Source organism: Brachycentrus maculatus, unplaced genomic scaffold (assembly GCF_059751285.1).
Source record: "Brachycentrus maculatus isolate JH-2025_06_01 unplaced genomic scaffold, ASM5975128v1 h1tg000139l, whole genome shotgun sequence".
NCBI lineage: Eukaryota > Metazoa > Arthropoda > Insecta > Trichoptera > Brachycentridae > Brachycentrus > Brachycentrus maculatus.
This window is the reverse complement of record NW_028280892.1, coordinates 966141-986850: the sequence shown is the minus strand read 5'-3', so window position 1 is coordinate 986850 and position 20710 is coordinate 966141. Positions and strand designations below refer to the sequence as shown.

At 33.7% G+C, this 20710-nt stretch overlaps 1 protein-coding gene across 7 annotated transcripts in view; it reads right to left on the bottom strand.

The window, feature by feature from the left end:
- Positions 1 to 5428: 5428 nt before the first annotated feature.
- Positions 5429 to 20710, bottom strand: part of raw (NDT-like domain-containing protein raw) — a 178501-nt gene continuing 163219 nt past the window's right edge. For 3 of the 7 annotated variants that reach the window (XM_088260647.1, XM_088260642.1, XM_088260643.1), the window contains 9 exons: positions 19766 to 19977; positions 18368 to 18541; positions 16934 to 17229; positions 14197 to 14496; positions 11762 to 12051; positions 10067 to 10198; positions 8932 to 9427; positions 7927 to 8087; positions 6411 to 6731 (listed from right to left, as the gene is read on the bottom strand). In XM_088260647.1, coding sequence (XP_088116773.1) covers positions 6588 to 6731; positions 7927 to 8087; positions 8932 to 9427; positions 10067 to 10198; positions 11762 to 12051; positions 14197 to 14496; positions 16934 to 17229; positions 18368 to 18541; positions 19766 to 19977 — 2205 coding nt within the window. In that variant the 3' untranslated portion in view covers positions 6411 to 6587. Of the gene's footprint in view, positions 6732 to 7926; positions 8088 to 8931; positions 9428 to 10066; positions 10199 to 11761; positions 12052 to 14196; positions 14497 to 16933; positions 17230 to 18367; positions 18542 to 19765; positions 19978 to 20710 lie in introns of all 7 variants that reach the window. The other 4 variants (XM_088260645.1, XM_088260644.1, XM_088260648.1 and 1 more) reach the window with 2 other exon arrangements.

The window sequence follows — 20710 nt, the reverse complement described above, 5'->3', positions numbered from 1 at the left end:
TTTCGTATTATTTATATTTATATTTTATACTATTTATATTTCTATTTATATTACAGGAAAAGAAAAACAGAAATCAAGGAATTTCTGTCATCTAAGAAGCTTTAAACCTTGGTTCATCGAAGTTCTTAGCTTAGTTGGATAAAGTAACTTATCGGACATCACGGGAGCAAGGTTTGAATGCCGAAGAAAAGTAGTTATTTTTCCCTGTGTTGTGATTGTTGAATTGAATTAATTTGTTTTAATAATTTTTAAAACAAATGAATTCAATTTAAAGTAATTATTAATTATATATGATAAATGTTTTTATTTGATTCACTGCTAAAGCAGTGAATCAAATATTTAAATCTGAGGATAAATCCTCAGATTTAAAGGAAATTATTTTTGTTAATTTGGATAACTGATTATCATTTGCTTTGAATGCAAATAAGAATTATTAATATTTATTTTTCTAGGTCATTATACATTTATTTATAATTTTAATTTTGGTTAATGAATTTAGGTCCTTTTTTTAAACTTTACAAACTAACATATTAAATAATAATCACAAAAGCAATTTAGAGTATTACTGCATTTGTAAACATTGCCCCTCAAAATATAATAAAAGATTTTATAATAAATTGTACTATTTTTTTAGTGAATAATTGTGAGATTCGTGTACAAATTAGCAGATATAATTATTTAGCTATTATCGATTTTCACATAAGATAATCCATTTATATTTTAAAATACACATTATTTACAGTTATATTTATTTTCATATGTACAAATTCATAGAATATGAGAAAATATATTTGTATTCCTCAATTGCGGATTTCCATATCAACGCCATTTTAGAAAATTTAATGTAAATGTCACTTAACCTGTTCGCGATTATATCCGACATAAAAGTCATAATTTGTGTCACATTTGGTCAATGATAGCTATAGCCGTCAAACAAACACTCTGTATGCAAAATACGGTTATGACCTATGTAAAACACAATTATTTATATGGTGGGAAATGATACTGTGTCCTTATATAAAATAGGATTTTAAAATATCACAAATATCCCCAGTATGTGAGTTGGTTTAATATTTTTTAGTAAGTTATGCGTCCCATAGTGACTTCTATGTGAATATGTTTCAGTAAACATGCTAATAGGGAATTTATCAAACATGTAATATCAGTAAAAGATCCGATATGCTCAAAAATCTTTAAATTACGCTCATATATGTACTAAATAAAATTATACCCAAATCAAATGATACTTCTTTAAAATTATTAAGAACTTTATATAAAGTTCAGTGTTATTTCTTCACGATAATTTATATACATGAATTGGAAAGTGCAGAATAATTTTAAGTACAATTTATGAACAAGCAGATTTGTAAATTTGTGAAAAGAAAATATATATATCATTCGGATGAGAAACATTTTCATGAAAGATACGATATTTACTTTCAAATAAATACTTGCTCGCGATCAAACTCAAAATTATATATAAAAATATTTATTTTTTATAAATATTTTCATTTGACATTGATAAATAATTGAAGTCAACAGCTCACATAAAATATAACTTTTTTTTACATGAAATCCGTTCTGATTATATTTCTGTATATACATACATTGTTTAAGATTATTTCTCTTATACATAAAATAATAGCAAGGCCCTGTAAAATGTAGGTAAGTAAACACTTGCCTACATTTTTTCTAAACAGAAACAAAAGAAGTGTGAAGAAAATACAATAATGTAGAATCCATTGACACAGTATTTGTATTATTTAAGGTTACCTCTGTCAACTTTTTTCATAAATTAAGCATATTGTCAAAATATGATATTGATGTCCTGCCTACAGTGATGGTTAGTGATATATATTTTTTTTAAATATCATTAAATTTTTATTAGAAACATACAATTTATTTTTGATTATTTTTACTTAGATTAGCAATCTCTTCAATGACCAAATAATAAACACGGTAACTTCACATTGTTTGCCCGCCATGATGCATATATTGTCTTCGTGTAACTCCAATAAAGACCACCAGTGGGCACTTTTTTGTTTATATTATATATCTATCAAATGAATGATAACAGCATGCAAGTATGTAATAAAGCTGCCAAGTGCTAATTTGCTTCTTTTTATTTTAAAAAATATTATATACACAATCCATAAAATTTATTTGAAATTACGGTTTTAAATTATTTACAATTCTCTCTAAGGGTGTGCTTTAAAGTAATAAATAAATTGCAAGATAAAATTGAATTATTTTTAAAAGATGATAGTAACTATCGCAAAAATGGCTGCCATTGTCATGGAAATGACATCACATTTAGTGTATTATGATGTAACATATTACTGAAATTATTTCCTTCATAAAATGTGAGTTTTTATACTTTTACGTGGGAATTACCTAAATTATTAACATTTTAAAAGCTTATAACGCGTTACCAAACTGCTGCTGTTATACTTTTTTATACTTCTGATAAAAGAAAGAATAAAAAATATTTTTTTATTCTTTCTTTTGCCTAATAATAAAAATGCCTTTTTTTCAAAAATTTTTATCTTTGAGATGCGAGCTTCAATTTTCATTTTATTCTGTAAATATTTTACAAATTTTGCCATCAGAGTTGATTTGACAAACACTTAGGTGTTTGTATTATATATCTGTTTTATTATTTTCCACATATGAGTGTTGCATCAGTGTTAGTAATATGTTCCGGTGAACTCTAATGGAGTTAATCTAATAACGGGCATATTTTTATGGTAGAAATATTACAAAATTTGGAAAACAGTCTTTTTATTAGAATTTTTTGCTTGAGATATAGAAAAACTATGTTTTATTACAGAGTATATTCATTTTCCGAATACTTAATTTAAAATATTGTTTTATTATTTTTAACATTATAAAATAATAAAAAATAAACTACAATTTTGCTCATTTTTTGTTAAATTTAAATTCATTTCCAAAAGATTTCCAAAAAACATACATTAGCAAAATGGTTCCTTTAAAGATGGATAAGAAGATACTTTTGAATTCAAATAAATAATTCATTTTTGACTATCTACAAATTGAATTATAAATAACAAATGTAAAAATTATATATCTACAAAATATCTTTATACAAAAATGAATTATCTAGCTCTTAGTTGAGGAAATTCCTTTATTGGAATTCAATTCAATTCAAATTCCAAAATTATTTATTATATCAGTTCAAATTAATTAGAAAACTTAAAATATACACATTCATTCCGTAACCAATTAATTTACAGCAGATAAGTCCAAATGACTATTTGTTTTTTTTTTTTAAATCACAAATGAATCCATTCATCATTGTCATAACAATTTTTAATGCCACTCATGCAAAATTTCATAATTTTAAAACAGGATAATGTTGGTTTAGTGGATGAAATGTACACAATTTTTTCTGGAGATAATGGTTACAATGGTAAATAAATATAAGATATTTTTTCACTATAATATTTATTCAATATTACCCTCGACTGGTACCTGAAGCGGAGGGCAGATCACCTTTCCTTCATGTGTAAACGATTAAGATAACACTGCGTTTATATGAAGCAGTGCCCTACGCACCATCGGGGTGCAGATAAGGGTTGAAATAAAAACAGTAGAACCCCTATTATCCGTCACCTTTAGGACTAAGTCGAAACACAAAAAAGGTCAGATTATCGGAGAATACAGAAAAATATAGATTTACAGTAAAAAAACTCTCTTAATGAAAAAATAATTGCATATGTATATTTTTCTCTACATTAAGCCTAGAATATTAAACTACCGTAAAAATTACAACGACAAAATGACAATTCCTGGAAAAAACAATATTCGCGTCGTTCCTGCGCACGGAGCGCTCCCTGCTTCACAGTACCTTCCTAATGCACTTCTAATTTTTTTTCATTATTACATGATCTCTTAAACCCATAGAATTTTACAATTACTTATAAAATAAAATAAAAGTTTTTGATCAACTTATTCATTCATATTTTATTTCTGTCGCACATATAATGTTTAGTAACAACGTCACTAATAGGATAGTTTAGTAATCTCGGGTTAAAATATTTGTAATAAACCGCTCAAAGCTGTTATTACTATTGGAAAAGATCAATACAGTAAAAATCTTTGTAATAAACCGCTCAAAGCTGTTATTACTATCGAAAAAGATCAATACAATTTTGATTGCAGTAATAAACTAGTAACATAAATAATGAATTTGGATAATATGGTGCCTTTTTTATAAAATACTACCTCATGGGCGCTAAGTAAGGAAGATAAGTTTTAATTTTTAATGTCCTAGTGTGGCAGATCAGATGAGAGGTGTTCTACTGTATTATAGACAAAACCAACATTTCAGGGTAAATTCCCATCAATCGCAAAATGAAAACAAGAAAGATTCATTTTTAATTAATGTTTTACTTAGTAAATACCACTATTTCTACTGTGACACGTGTTTCGATGCATTCCGCATAATTTTCAAACACCGTATGCGAAGCTAATTCTAAATTTTAGAGTTGGGTCCTTGGGACGTTGAAGGTTGAAGAGGGGGTAGTAGCTGTTTCTTATTTTTATTTATTAATTTAATTTTTTTTTATTTTATTTTTCACGTGTCACAGTAGATTTTAAGAAATACATAGTGGTATTTACTATGCAAAACATTAATTAAAAATGGATAGATTTTACCACAAAGTGACTGCCGAATCAATTAATGAAAAAAGAAAGATTTATTTACAATTGGTATTGTGATGCATTGTTCATATCTTCATTCCCCACCCTCTATCCTACCTGCAAACAAGCCTCTAAAATGAAGACTTTCCAGGTTATTTCTTTTAAAAATTAAATAAAACATCTTTTACAAATCTCATATTTGTTTTTAAACAACACTATGTACCGTATATATTATAATTCAATGAGATAATGGGATATTTTTTTAAAAATATTTCCAAATAGATTTCATACAACTCCAAGCCGACAATAAGCTACGAAAATCAATCTATACATATTTCTTTGTAATATTCATAGATTGTTAAGTCCTTTTTAAAAATAAAACTAAAATTTAAATTAATTTAATTCTGTATTTACAATAATCTGATGTCAGGAACACAGAAATATTCATTTATAATTTATAGCAAGACGGCTAACACTAAGATTGCATACTTGTTTTTTTTTTAAAGATTTCGCATATATAATATTATATAATATAAAAAGAAAACATATTTTTTATGTGGCTACTATTAGCTGCCAGATTAGTCTCAATGTTTAAAAGATTTAATTTATTTTTATTTCATCACTATTAAAAAAAATATATCGTAGAGTATATTAATTTAGGGTGCTGAAAAAAATATGTAAAAAAAATTAAGGATTTATTATTCATGATTCATCCACTCATGTATACCCAAATTTCATGTGAAATGCTATGAACAATAATCAGGTATTTTTTTTTTAAACTAGTAATTTTATTTAGAAACAAAAAATATTATTGGTTGCTGATTGATACATGCAAAAAAATATATAAAAATATTTAGTACAAAAAAAATGTTTAACAATAGCAAGGATCACCTTGCGCAAAAAAAGTAAAATAATTTTAGGTTACATTAAGGAAAATAATAATTTTATAGAGAGATGTTACACTTATTTGTCAGTTAATCAGGTAAACATAAAATCATTGTCATATTATTGTTTCAAATAAATTAAATATTAATTGTACACAAAGACGATCGAAGACCTTTGGGCAAAAACGACACATGTCACCAAACCCTTTTTTTAAGAGCCGGTAAAGATTGAATATCTTTGTTGGCATTATTATTTAGAACAGCTAATTTTTCACTGCTAAATTGAGACACTTATGTTGTTATTTTTATTAATATTTCCTATCTAGAGTTGTATGTGATCTTACACGAGGCATCCTAAAAAGGGACATTTGTCGTTATTGTCCCAAGATCTTCAATTGTTTGTCATTTCTTATAGTAAAAGGCGAATAAATCCATTATTCCCTTGAACACTTCATTTCAACTAGCGTAGTTTTCATCGTACCTTTCTCCCTTAGCTAGAAATAAAGCTATACATACACGTTTTAGCTTTAACCTTAATAAACCTAGTGGTTTCGGGTATTAAATTTGAAAAATAATCATTTGGGAATAAGAGTTTTAAAATGATCAATACTCAAACATTTAAATTTTATATTCCCATAATGTTTACAAATATAATACCCAGATTTTGACACCTCGATCTCTTCTGTCAATTACATACATCAACCATTGAACCAGTCTTTCTTTTTACATGGTGTAGCTTCAGTATGTATCTTTAAAAAAAGACTTAATTACTTCCTTTCTGATTGAACAAAGCTTAGAAAAGAAAAATTCCATTTTCATTCCTCTGTATTCAGAAATACCTGAATAAACTATTCTCTTATGCTCTTTTTCCTTCCTCTATATTCAGAAATACCTGAATTAACTAATCTCTTATACTCTCTTTCCTTCCAACACAATTTGGATGGTTAGCGACCACCCACCTTTAATGAATTGGCTATAAAATGATGCTAGGGGGTTGACTTGTTGAAGCTGCGTGGATAATTTCTTACTAGTGTCGGGCAGCTAGTAATCTCTGTCGCGTAACTTTTGCACGACGCACTGCGTGGCATCCTCCAGATTGTCGAAAACAGGAACGTTTTCTCTCTTGGCCAAGTCAATAAGGTATAATCTTCCTCTGTTGTAGTCCTTAACCGCTCTCTCTGATAACTGCAACAGAAAAACATGATAATAATGAGATTTAAAATTTGGCTGTTTATATGTTTTTGGGATGCGATTATTTCTTACTTTAAAGCAAAGGTGTGTGTCTGTGTATGTGTCTTCTCCGTCTTATTCCTCATTGCTGAGGGTTGTGACACTTGCAAAAGCAATGACTCTTCTCCAAGCGCAAAGGTATGTAGCTTGATTTTAAAGTAGTGATTTAAAAAAATAAAAATAAAGGAATAAATAACCCGCAAAGCCTCTTATCATATCAACGTGTTATACCAAATACTATCGGTATAACATGTTGATGATGAGATTTAGAATTTGACTATTTACACATATTTGTGATGGGATTATTTCTTACTTTAAAGCAAAGGTAGCTTGTAGCTTGATTTTTAAGTAGTGATTTTTATTTATTTAAAAGAATAAATAAGCCTCTATTTTAGAGGCTTGTCTGTCTTCAAGTAGGACTGTTTCCTAAGAACCTTCCTAAGACCCTTCCTAAGAAAGGGAAGGTAAATGTGAAAAATAGATTTATTAGTAAACATTGTACAAGAAGTATGTATTCAATACTAACAAATGTCACTTGTGATCCTATGGTTGTATCATGGCATAGAGGTTCGGGGTGATGAGAAATACGAATAGATTGGAAGGACAGAGTGATGGAACAATAATGCGGAATAGACATTGATACCAACGATGAAGTACTACTCTCTTATACGAATAAGAGAGTAGTAAGACGACAGCCTAAAATGACAAGATGGTGGCACAGAATGATGGGGTGGTGGGTTGGTGATAGAACAGTTATGTAGAATAAATTTTTGAAATAAAGTTTTGAAAGTATAGATTTATTCAATATATTGTTATCCCCCTTGAAATCTGAACTTTCTCAGCATTTCTTCTTCATGTTATAATGGATAAATTTAAACGTTGTGTTTCACTCTCTCTTGCTGCTCGCTGATAGTGTTTGAAGGAGACGTGTATTTACCAGTGCTTACTATTTGTTATTTTATGATTTTATGTTATATGAATACTTGTTACAAGACTTTTTGTTTCTCTATTAGGTATTCATTAGTGTATTTTAATTTTTATATTAGATACTGTATATATGTATTATATGTATTATCTTAAAGGCTTCAACCGTTCAATAAATAAATAAATAAATAAATAAGTGAATAAATAATGGGATAGTGGGACTAACCCCCTCCGGATGGTCGAGCAGCTGCACGCAGAGCACCATGGCCTTGGGCCGCAGCCCGATGCAGTGCGCAGCCAGCACCATGGGCGCGAGGCAGCGCGTGTCCCGCGTGACCCCGAAGAACAGCACCCGACTGCCCCATATCTGGCGGTCGTCGTACATCCCTGCGCAAACAATACATCGTTACAATCTTGGCAATTTGCCTTTATTACATAGTAATAATAAGACTAATAGAAAATTTACGATTTACTAATTTTTATTTATTTATTTTATTTAATTTAAAATTTTTCTTCAAAAAAGAATATCTAATATTCAGGTAATACAGATTATCAGTCTAATTTAATTTGTAAGGTTATTTTTTGACATCTCAACATAGATAAGGAAGAACATGGAAGTCTGGGCATTTACAGAGCTTACGACCGTCAAAGGCTGGTTTAAGTGATCACTTTACATACGTATAACATTCAAAAATTCTACCCATGATTGACAACCACACTACTGAAATTCTTGGAAGATATACATATATGATCCAATTTTGAAACATTGTCCTTGAATCACTAGAACTTCACTATTCACCTATTGTGAGATAAATGAAGCTTTTTACTAAGCACAAACTCTTGCAATTGTATGTGAAGTCCGAATCCTGGATTAAAATCACATACACGAGAAACGCCAGAAAATTCCATTTTCATTTTATAATTTTTTAGCTTATAATTTGACCAGTTAATTTATTTTTGAGGATTTGTGAATAAGTGTTTGGACACACTCAATATGTAAATTTGTAAATTTGTAAGGCGTCTGTAAAGGTGGAGACAGGAGGATTTCGTCATAACATAATGTCGTAACATCGCTCGCGGCGAGCATCACCGAGCATCCGAAACTATTATGGACGGAGCGCCCGGCTCGCTGTACTAACTGCCTGAATGCGCGAAATGCTCTGGTCAGTCTCCACCTTAAGGTGAAAAACCTGTAGTGTGGTCATTATTACGGCTATTTTAAAAAACCCACCTCTAAACGGAGCCGGCGATGCATTTTCCGGTATCCTGTAAAAGTCGGAAGCGCTCAGTCTGTTGTCGCCGCCGCTGTGCAGCGGGTACGGCCCCTCGGCCCCCTTCCTCCTGACCTCCACCTCCGGATAGTCGTCCGTGTCGGAGGAGGAGGACGAGCCCTCGCTCGAGTACTTGGGTTTCTTCTCCGGCTGGTCCTCCTCCAGGGTGGGCGAGCGCTCGTGCTTGTGCGCGCCCCGCGTCTCGTAGGGGAACTCCGCGTCACCCCCGGCGGGGCCCGGCAGCCGGGGGAAGGCCGGGTCCCGGGGGCCCTGGGGCGTGCGCAGCTGCCTGCGCGGGTGCGCGACGCCCTCGAAGGTGAACTTGGCCCCGTTCAGGGGGGTGTAGGGCGGGGCCGAGAACATGCGGCTGTAGTCGTTCATCGCCGGCACGTAGTACGACAGATTGTTCTTCTCCAGCATCGGGATCACCTTGTCTTCTCTCCACGTTGTTCGCACCTATGACAAAACACATCATTTATAATAAATACAACTAGTAAGCGCTAATTAAGAAAATTTTAACAAACATAAAACTGTGTGAATTTTAATATCAAAAGTTGTTATAGCAAATGTGATGAAGGACTAACTAGGTGATGGAATGATTATGGTGATATCTTATTAAATATACGAGTATATGAGATCACAACCCACGTTTTTATAAGTGCCCTTGTAAATACTAGTAAAGCATAACTGAATTTTTAACTTTATTTAAGATTTTTTGTGACTTACTACCTAATTAACCATTACGCCGCTATTCCGATTAGGCAGAAGAATGGAATACCACACCACTCTGTCTCCGCAAACATTCTTCGCCTTCTCCACATTCATGCATCTTGTCATACATACCCGCCGATTATTTCCTACTATAAATAATACCTGTATTTCACGAAAATTACGCTATATAAACATCCAAAATTATTAATTATCATTATTATTATATAATATTTGCCAGGCTTTTTTTTATTTGGTAAATTAAAACTAAAAGGAAGGGTTTTTTATAAAACAAAGCAAAAACAAAAAATACTTTAACACACGTGTAATTTTTTTTTTTATTGTTTCAAAAAATTATTGAAGGTGGCAGTGGACATATGTACTCACGATGCAAGATCCCCCGAGGTAGACGTCTCTCATGGCCACAAACTCGTCCCTCACACTCTCCGCCAGCCCCTCCAGCCGGCGGGACGACTGCGGAGTCAGCGCCGAGTCCCCGCCCGTAGACCCCACCATCACCTGAACATGACACAAATGAATTAGAAATAATGAAGGCAACACTTTCAGGCAATTTAAAGGTGGGAGTTGACCTCCATACTTTGTCGTATCATAACATTCACGAGGACCATTCGACCTCAGATGAAGCACTCGGCTCGCTGTACTGACTACATATCGCTCACTCCTTTCAAGAACGTCATAAATCAAAAAACTTGATTTTTCAGGAGAACGTTTTTAAAGTTTAAAAATATAATACAATGTTTTAAAAATAAATTACTAGCCACTTATTGAACTTTTTCCTGTGCAACAGATCTTTTCAGGTAAAACCTGAAGGTTTTTTCTCGATTTGAAAAATGTTTAGTATATTTAAAAAAATAATTAAACAATACCTTTTCATCAAAATGCAAAAATAACATTTTCTACCCTGTAGAGGGTAAATATTAAGTTAAAAATATGTCGCTTTTGCTGGTATATAGTACATTTTCTGGGCATTCCGAAAACACGCACAACTCAAAATTTACGATTTTTGATTTATGACGTTCTTGAAAGGAGTGAGCGATATGTACGAGTTCCAAAATTTGAGAAGTGTGGTTGTCAATCATGGGTAGAATATTGAATATAACACGTGAAAAGTGATCACTTAACCAGCCTAAAACAGGCTATAAGCTCTGTAAATACCTAGACTTCCATATTCTTCTTCATATATGTTGGGATGTCAAAAAAGTCATAAAAAGTTTAGAGATGTGCAGTAAATTTGTATTTTTCTTCTTTGAATGTCACATTCGTTAATTGCTAGCGCCCGTTCTATCAAATGTCTCGCAGTTCACATTTGTATAAGTGTTAATATCAATATTGATAGTTGACAGGTGCGATATGTTGATTTCTGTTTGGAAATTTGCTCCTCCAATGCAATCAATCAATACTGAGCAAATACACACGGACAATGTAGAAATCCTAGACACTACGTCTGGCAGCGTAGCGCGATGCGATCATGTCCATAAAAAGCATCAAGAATAACTGCCAATCAAATGTTGACTTATAGCAGATAAATACTTTGTCCATACGTTATAAAAGAATTGATAGAGAAATTATTAGTGCTATTTGCTTGGGTGAGATAGAAATGTATTAAAATTGTACATTTATTACCCGCATTTACGTTTTTGCCCTCCAGTTTATATCGAAAATATCCTGTCATTAGATTTTTTACTCAATCTACAGCGCTTCTTTTTTTTTACATTATTTGTATTCATCGTTTACCTGCAGTTTTTATATTTTTTGTCTGTTTTATTTGTTGCAAGTCATTACAATTTTTATAAAAAAAATAATTATGATGTTTTTTTCAATACCCTGAATTTAAATGTTAGGTTACCCTCTATTTAGGGTTTTGTATGTAAAAAATGTAATCTACATAATTTTCACAAAAAATAAATAAGTAATTTTTTTCAATACCCCGCATTTACATTTTCCCTCCATTTAAGTTTTTTTCAGTCTGTTAAAAAACGTAAAACAGGGATTTCACTATATTTAATATGTAATAATCAACTTCAAGATAAGAACTTAAAATATGAGAATAGTTTGATTAACCTTTGGAATAAATACGCTCAGTTTTCTGGCGGGCTTCCCATTAGGTCCCGGAGGCACGTTGTTCCCGGGCTGTTCTTTGGAGCTAGGGGTGGTCGGACTGGCTTCCCCTTCGCTGCTCCTGCACTTGGTCCGGGAGGCAGCGCTGTCTTGCTCCCGCCGCCGCGAGTACGTGGCATTAGATCTTAAATTCAAGCCGGGACGTTCGGTACTTGACACGTTCCCTCCGTTTGTCATGTTTTGGCGGCCATTGACGATGTTCGGGACGGAATCGGTTGACCTTGTGGAGTTTTCTGGAAAAAAATATATAAACATATTTGTAACAACATTTTGAGTGTGTGCAAATACTCGTTCACAAATCTGGACTATCTCCAATTACAGGAGTTATTTATCATATTAGTTTTTGACATTTCAACATAGATGAAGAAGAATATGGAAGTCCGGGCATGGGGCTTATGACCGTAAATGCCCAGACTTCCATATTCTTCTTCAACTATGTCTAATGTCAAAAAATAATATGATATTTGTAAACTGCTGTATTGATTTGTATAACAGTGAAATCATCATAACACATTGTTTGCGGGAAACGCTTAAAAGCGTCATTCACATACCGTTGGTAGAGAACGGGAGACGATTATAAGCGTTCTATTTGCTTACTTTTGGTAGAGCGCGTGATGCCAATAAACATTGTACAGATTGAAATTGGGTTTGCAGTCACTTGTGATTAGAATACGATCCTAATTAGTATACTAATTAGGGTCGGAATTGACGAAAAAACCGCCCGACAACAATGTGTTCATCTAACCACTGATAAAAAGACCAAGGGTAGTTTGTGACTGTATGAACTCATTATTCGTATAAATATTTTATTTTCACGGGCAATAAAAGAGAGGATAATGTGACATGATTAAAATAACAAAGTATATAGTTATAAGTTGTGTTTTATGTCTTAGCTTAAAAACAAAATATATAAGCTTTGATTCACGTATTATATATAAGCATAAAATTAAAAATCAAATTTATAAAAGTCAATCTATAATAAGATCGATAAGGCATCCATAAATTCATTATATGAAATATTTTTTTAAGAACTTGCTGTATTTTAAATTTGAAATTCATTGCATTTGACATATTATACAACGCAATGAAAACAAGCCGATACAAGAGTGGAAAATAATAAAACCAGGAACATATCATAATCACAATTAAAGCGGAAAAAAAGCAACTTATAAAAAAGCATCATTAACTTTCTTTTAACTTAAACTTTTTTAAAAAATCATTTCAATCTTTCCATAGCTGAACGAATCAAACCGATGTCATGTAAGTGAGAACGGATCGTTTGAAACTCACCAATAAGTAAAGAATCAATAACAAATAGTAAAATGAATTATTAATGTGTCAGAAGCAATGTACAAATGAGCCGGCTTATTGAATTAACGCATTCAAATTATAATAATGATTTGCGGTTCTGTGGTTGCAAGGTGATTTTACTAATTAGCAGTTGGTTGATTTATTCATTAAGATAACAAAGACTTATAAGTCTCTGTATAATGAGAAACATGTTGATTTATGCTTTGACAAAACACTAAACATTGTACTAGTAAAAAATAAATTGAAGATATTATTTCTAATGAAAAAATTTAATTCACAATATTTTGAGTGTCAAAAATTTTATTCACGAATTCTGGATTTGCTACGAACTATGAAATGTGTCCTGTATTAGATTCATATGAGCCGGTCATATTAAAAAATGGAATAACTGTCCTAAAAACAAAGAAAATTAAGATTTGTAAACACAAGTAAGTTCGTAAGTTTGCATTATATTTTTTTTTAATGAAAGTATAGATAGGTTTATTTATGTATTTTTAGATTAACCGAGAAATTGATTTGTCTTGGTCATTTTTTTTTTCACTCACCATCTCAGTAAATTAAGAGTTTGTTGAACAAATAACTAAACTTTCGGTTATTTAATTTATGTTGATAATTTTTATGACCTAATCTTTGGATTCATTACTCTAGAGACAGAAAAAACACTGATCCAAGTAGATATTTCAATGGGCATAAAGTTAATAAAAATGGAAAACAAAGACGCAAGCGCTTCCAATGTAAATATTATGATCAAATATGAAAATGTAATTGCACTAATTGACGTTTATAATTAAGTGCATGTTTATTCATTATTGACAATGGCGGCTAAATGGTATTTACAAGGCAAATTCAAATTATATTAAAAAAGCGGTAAAACATGGAGTAGGATACTGGCAGTCGTGAAAAAGGCGCAAACCAACTCGGGCAAAGGAAAAAATTGCCAAGATGATGTTTGAACCCTTTTGTAGAAACCGACAGAGCCTAACGTTTATAAAACAAAGCGCAGGTGTATTATTTGACGCGGGGATGTGCAAAACCACTACATCAAAAATGGATCGGGATCTCGGTACCTATTTTAGAGACAATATTGGAAATGGCGGATTGGACGCTTTGCAAGAACTGGCGCCATTTTGTCGTCCTCGGCGGCCATCTTGTCTGGCTGTCGCTCAGATCTTGAGCTTTGCTCTCGCTACGAGGTGAGGGTGGGGGAGCGACGCTCTCCGTGGGGAACGTGAACACTCGGCCTTCTGCCGGTTCGTGCTCGGTGGGCGTCAGCGAGTCTAATATCACCTTCGCCTCCCATCTCAAGAACATTCTCAAACGCTCTTCTACTTCATCCAAACCTGGCGCGTCCCTACCGTTTGCCATTACTGCAAAATTAATCATTAACACAGGTCATGTAGTACTACTAGCTGAAGCGCACCTTTCACTGACCACTCGTTACAAATAAACATGTTTTAGCTTTTTATCTGAAAGTAAATTGTTAGCAAATGCGAAGATAGTATATTAATTTATTAACTGATTTGGCGTTTAATTTGAAGAACTCCATCAAACACTGATTTTTAGGGTCTACTTTGTTGTATGTTTCATAGAAATGAAATGTGCAACTTAGAACATTGTTCCACAAAGTGTGTGCCGTGGAAAAAACCTCTAGTTTTGTGAAAATAACACAATTGCTCCAAATTTTGGTTGCCTGTGCTCAGTTAAGTAGGCTCACATCTCGCATTAAACATACTATGTTAAATATGTTACCATAATATGGTAAATATGTTACTATAATATGGTAAATATGTTACCATAATATGGTAAATATGTTACTATAATATGGTAAATATGTTACCATAATATGGTAAATATGTTACTATAATTTGGTAAATATGTTACCATAATATGGTAAATGTGCACCTTGAATAGAAAAAGTTTGCAGAACACTGACTTAGAAGACCCTAAAAGTCGGTGTTTGATTTTAATATTTAAAATTTATGCAGTAAATTCAAGTCATTCACTTTAAAAAATAAAACTACGTTGTTTTTAACCACTTTTCATTGGTACTTTTCTCCAACCGGTTTCGATAAGAACCTTGCCATCATCAGCATTAAACATGTACTTTAAAAAACATTAAAGAAATTTAGTCATTCAAGCTGTTACAAACTAAACAATGCTACCTTCTAGCAGAACCTCACAAATATTCTCCATTAATAATTTATCTTTATCGAACCAACTACACGGTTCCATCTTCTGTATCTCCAGTTTAGTTTTTAAATTCTACTTTTGTAGTTGGGCTGATGAAAAAATTAGTCATCTACGGCAAATAACAGGATAATTCCTGCTTAAGTAGCAACTATCAGTTGTCCTAAAGTACGACATTATTTGACAAAACATTCGACGTTAATTAGAATTCCTTTCTATGTACAAATCAAACCAAATGTGAGAGGACAGGTTATTCATAAATAATAAATCAAATCCAAGTCCTTTCAGATGTTAATGAATTTTGCTGGATTATTTTTAAGAAATCATATATCAAACTTCGAAATAAAAAGAAATGAGTGTAATTAAATTTCTAAATAACATTTGTTAAAAACATTAATCTTACCAGTGATTAATAAAGAGAGAATTTGAACAACCAAAATTTACTTCTTGCAAGTCCGTTAATTGCAAATAAAAGAGGTTTAAAAAAAAAGTTTTCTCTATGTAAATAAATACTTCAATTCAATACTTAATTTAGTTTCAAATTAATAATTTAGGTACACAAAACACAATTTCTGCGCTCTGTGGCTATATCAACCCCTACTGCTAACAGAAAAATTGATATGGGTAAGCGGCTTGTGTTTGAACCTGACCCATAGACTATGATACTAACCACAAGAAACTACCGAGAGTGGCAGAATTTTATTTATATATTTATTATTTAAAACCCTTATCCGCACCCCAATGGTGCATAGGGCACTGGGTCATATAAACGCAGTGTTATCTTGATTGTTTACACATGAAGGAAAGGTGATCAGCCCTCCGCTTCAGGTAATAGTCCAGGGTAATATTGAATAAATATTACAGTGAAAAAAAATCACTTATATTACGTTCCGCCTCCGTAGTGTAATGGTCAGCATGCTCGGCTACTGTTCTGGAGGTCCTGGGTTCGATTCCCAAGGGGGGAAAAATAAATAAATTTTATTTATATTTAACAAAAACATTTTCCACTCAAACGCTGCGGTACAAGTAATAGGGAAATATAATAATAAATTAATAATATACCCAAGGAAGTAGCAAACGTTATTTGAAATAAAAGTTTAAAAACCGTGGCGTGGTTGGGTAGATACTTAACTGCAAAACTGACATCGCGGGATTGATTCCTACCAATTGCAAGATTTATTTTCAATTGGTCCGGGTGTTTGTGACGTGTTTTCGCATAAACCTTCCTTATCCCAAGAATCAAATTTAAATTTGTTTGTCACCTTAAGGGTTTTAGTTGGGTAGGCGCTCGACTGCGAAACTGACGTCGCGGGATCGTTTTCCACCAATTGTAAAATAAATTCAAAAAATATTTATTTTCAATTACTCTGGGTGTTTGTGAAGTATTTTTCACATTTATCTTCCATATTTTTACTATCCTACCTGCAGACAAGCCTCAAGTAAAAACTAATTCAACTAAAAGTAGAGACTTTGCAAGTTGTTCCCTAAAAAAAATACACATTCTGCCATGTAATTGAAATCTGAACAAAGTTTTTTTTATTCTCTCATCAATTAATTTGCTTTTTGTCAAAACATATACAACTCCACCATGTTACACTATACACAGTAACCACTCACTTGTGTCTTCGCCATATTCGGAATCCTCCATTATCTCGGCCAGCACAGAGCAGAACAGTTCAAAGTCGACACCGTCGGGCGGCGTGTCTCCGTTAGTCTTGGAGTGCACGCACGAGGAGCTATTTCTCCTGTCTCCGTCCTGCTCCACCCTGGCGGCTAGGCTGCTGATGAGGGACTCCACGTGCCCGAGGGACAGGTTCATGCCGGTGAAGGCGCGGAGAGAGTCCAGGGTTTGCTCCGAGGTCAGATAGCCGGTCTTTCTATCATCGGCTTCGTGGAATGCCTTTTTCAGTTTCCTGTGATAAAAAAAATAGCACATCAGATCTTAACTTTGTCTGCCTCCACATTGTAGTCGTTTCTGCGTTTGACTACCATGCTGGAGGTCCTAAATTCGAGTCCCAGGGAGGGTCAAAATAAATGTTTTTTTCACTATAATATTTATTTAATATTACCCTGGACTTAAACCGTGAGACTGGTCACCGTGCCTACAAATAATTGACGATCAACTAAACATTGCGTCAATTTGATACTGTGCCCTATTAATCTTTTTTTTTACCCTCATTTAGTGCAAATGAGAGTAAAAAAAATATTTCATTAATTCGGCAGTCACTTTGCGGTAAAATCCATCTATTTTTAATTCATGTTTTACTTAGTAAACACCACAAAATACTAATATTTGCTGAGTAAAACTTAAATTAAAAATAAGAAAAAGAAACACTTAGTAGGTATTAATACTGGCCTGTCTTAGTAAGTCATAATTATCCCAAAAGATGTCTCTTCTAAAATGAGCAGGGGAGTTGTGTGTGCAAACAGAGAGTTTTAAAAATTTGGAATATCGAATATTTCCCCAACAATAAGGTATTTATTTTAGGGTTATATATCCAAAACTAACACTCATGTGTTTGATAATGTCTTAATAAGACGAAATGGGTCACATATTATCATATATCGCTCACTAATTTCAAGAACGTCATAAATCAAAAATCGTTAATTTTGAGTTGTGCATGTTTTCGTAATGCCCAGAAAATGTACTATATCCCACCAAAAGAGGCATATTTTTAACTTAATATTTACCCGCTACAGAGCAGAAAGTGTTATTTTTGCATTTTGAAGAAAATGTATTGTTTAAATATTTTTTTTATATATACTAAATATTTTTCAAATGGAGAAAAAATATTCAGGTTTTACCTGAAAAGATCTGTTGCACAGTAAAAAGTTAAATAAGTGGTTTGATATTTATTTTTAAAACATTGTATTTTATGTTTGAACTTTAAAAACGTTCTCCTGAAAAATCAAGTTTTTTGATTTATGACGTTCTTGAAAGGAGTGAGCGATATAAGTAAATTAAAGTGGAATTCAATGCAATAAACCTTGTTAAATTTTGGATATATAACAATAGGTGTTTATTTATTAATAATCCAGATTGATACGTACATTAGATGGTTGGCTATAGTTGGAGCGGACTGGACAGGTCTCAGGGGCCCCCCACCTCGGAGCAGGAGCTGCGTGCAGCGCAATGCCGCGCCCAGCTCTGTGAATACGGGGAGGGCTCTCCTCTCCGCCACTTCCTGCAGGATGGCCTGGCCCCGGGACAAGTCCAAGTATTCCCTGGATAATGAATACAGATACAGTTAGGAAACCGATGAGTACAATCAAAGAGGAACATATATTTTAAATACTGTCTAAAGGAACTATTTGAAAGCTGGAGGTATACATAAAAAAAAAATATAAATTATTCATCAAAAAAATGTGAATGAGTGGTGAATCTTATACAGTATATAAGGTAATTACTTAAATCAGCTAACAACAGGTTGTAAGGTCTGTATATGCCCAGACATCCATATTCTTTCTCTATCTTAGCGCATGTTTGCGGGAAACGCTTAAAAGCGTATTTACATACTGTTGGTAGAGAGCAGGAGACGCTTATAATCGTTCTATTTACTTACTTTTGGTAGAGCGAGAGATGCCAAAAAACATTGTACTAATTGGAATTGAGTTTGCGGTTGTGATTATACCCTAATTAGTATACTTATTAGGGTCATACCCTAATAAGTACACTAATTAGGGTCGTGTTTGATGAAAAAACCGCCCGACAGCAATGTGTTAACATATGAATAAAAAAATCTTGATAGATAATTCAGTGTAGGCCAATCAGGAACTTCTCAGCATTTACTCATTGCTGGGAGAAAGCCACGTTGCACTCCACAGGAGAAGGCGGACTGCTGACTGTCGTCAATAGACCTTCCGTTCCACTAGAAGAGGGTCCGGCAGTTTGTGGCCTAACTTGTTTTATGGTACCAATGTCCTTCACTATTTTTATCCTGTATAATAAATGTCCGCCTCCATAGTGTAATGGTCAGCACGCAAGGCTACCGTACTGGAGGTCCCGGGTTCGATTCCCAGGGGAGGTGAAAATAAATATTAGTGATTTTTACTCTAATATTTATTCGATATCGCCCTGGACTGGTACAAAAGGCAGGGCCCTAATCACCTTTCCTTCATGTGTTAACTATCAAGATACCACTGCAATTATATGATGCAGTGCCCTATGCACCGTCGGGTGCGGATAAGGGTTAAAAGAATGAGGTATGCTCATCCAGGGTGGACACCATGTGTAAGAATAGTTTTAGCATATGCACATGTTTCAGCATGTATGATACCATAGAGTAACATTTGATGAGATTGGAGAGGGATGGGGAAAGGAGGCGGAGGAGGGCTCACCCACTGGTCCGTGACGAGTTTTAGCCTGTATGACACATGATGAGGGTTCATGATGGGGTTGGGGAGGGATGGGGAAAGTAGGCGGAGGAGGGCTCTCTGGTGGTTACTCACTGGTCCGAGACGACCTCGCCGCCGATGCGCTGGCCGCGGCGGTAGGGCTGCAGCACGAGCACGAGCGGGCGCGGCGCAGCGGCCAGGTGCGCCGCCTCCACGGCCGCGGCCGCCGCGCGCGTGTCCGCGTCCAGCACGAAGAACAGCACGCGCGCCGACTGCTTGGCGCGGTGCTCGATCTCGATCAGCTCCAGCGACCAGTCGGCCACTTGCTGCAAACATAAATCAGTGCTCCATCAGATAACAATGCCTACAGACGTTCTTACCAAAAATTACCAAACTTACACATAATGGCACGATCAGGTATGCTTGAAAGTGGTCAGGTTAGGAGTCGTAACAATCGGCGGGTATGTATGAGGAGATGCATGAACGTGGAAGAGGCGAAGAATGTTTGCAAAGACAGAGTGGTGTGGCGTTCTATTCTCTCTGCCTACCCCTGCGGCGAAGCGGCGTGATGGTTAGTTAGTTAGTTAGTTAACACATAATGTATTATTTTTTGACATCTCATCAAAGATGAAGAAGAATATCGTAGTCATACAGGAGAAAGTGACCAAGTGCATTTTCTACAAAAACTTGATTATTGACTATTTGATGGCTTACTAGCTTAATATTGCCCTGAAAAATCCCAAAGCGATTTTAAACTTCGAAGTATAATATATTGACTTGTTAAAAATGACTACCTGCATTGATGTTTATTTTGTTGCCAAGCAAAAGTGACTTAAATGACCCTGCTGAACATTTTACGTTTTGTTGGTTGGTCACTTTCTCCTGTACAACTACGATATGGAAGTCTGGGCATTTACGGGGCTTATAAGACTTTCATGTTCTTCTTCATCTTTGATGAGATGTCAAAAAATAATATGAAAATAACTCCTGTAATTGGAGATAATCCAGATTTTGTTAACAAGTATTTGGACACACTCAAAATGTTGTAACACATAATGA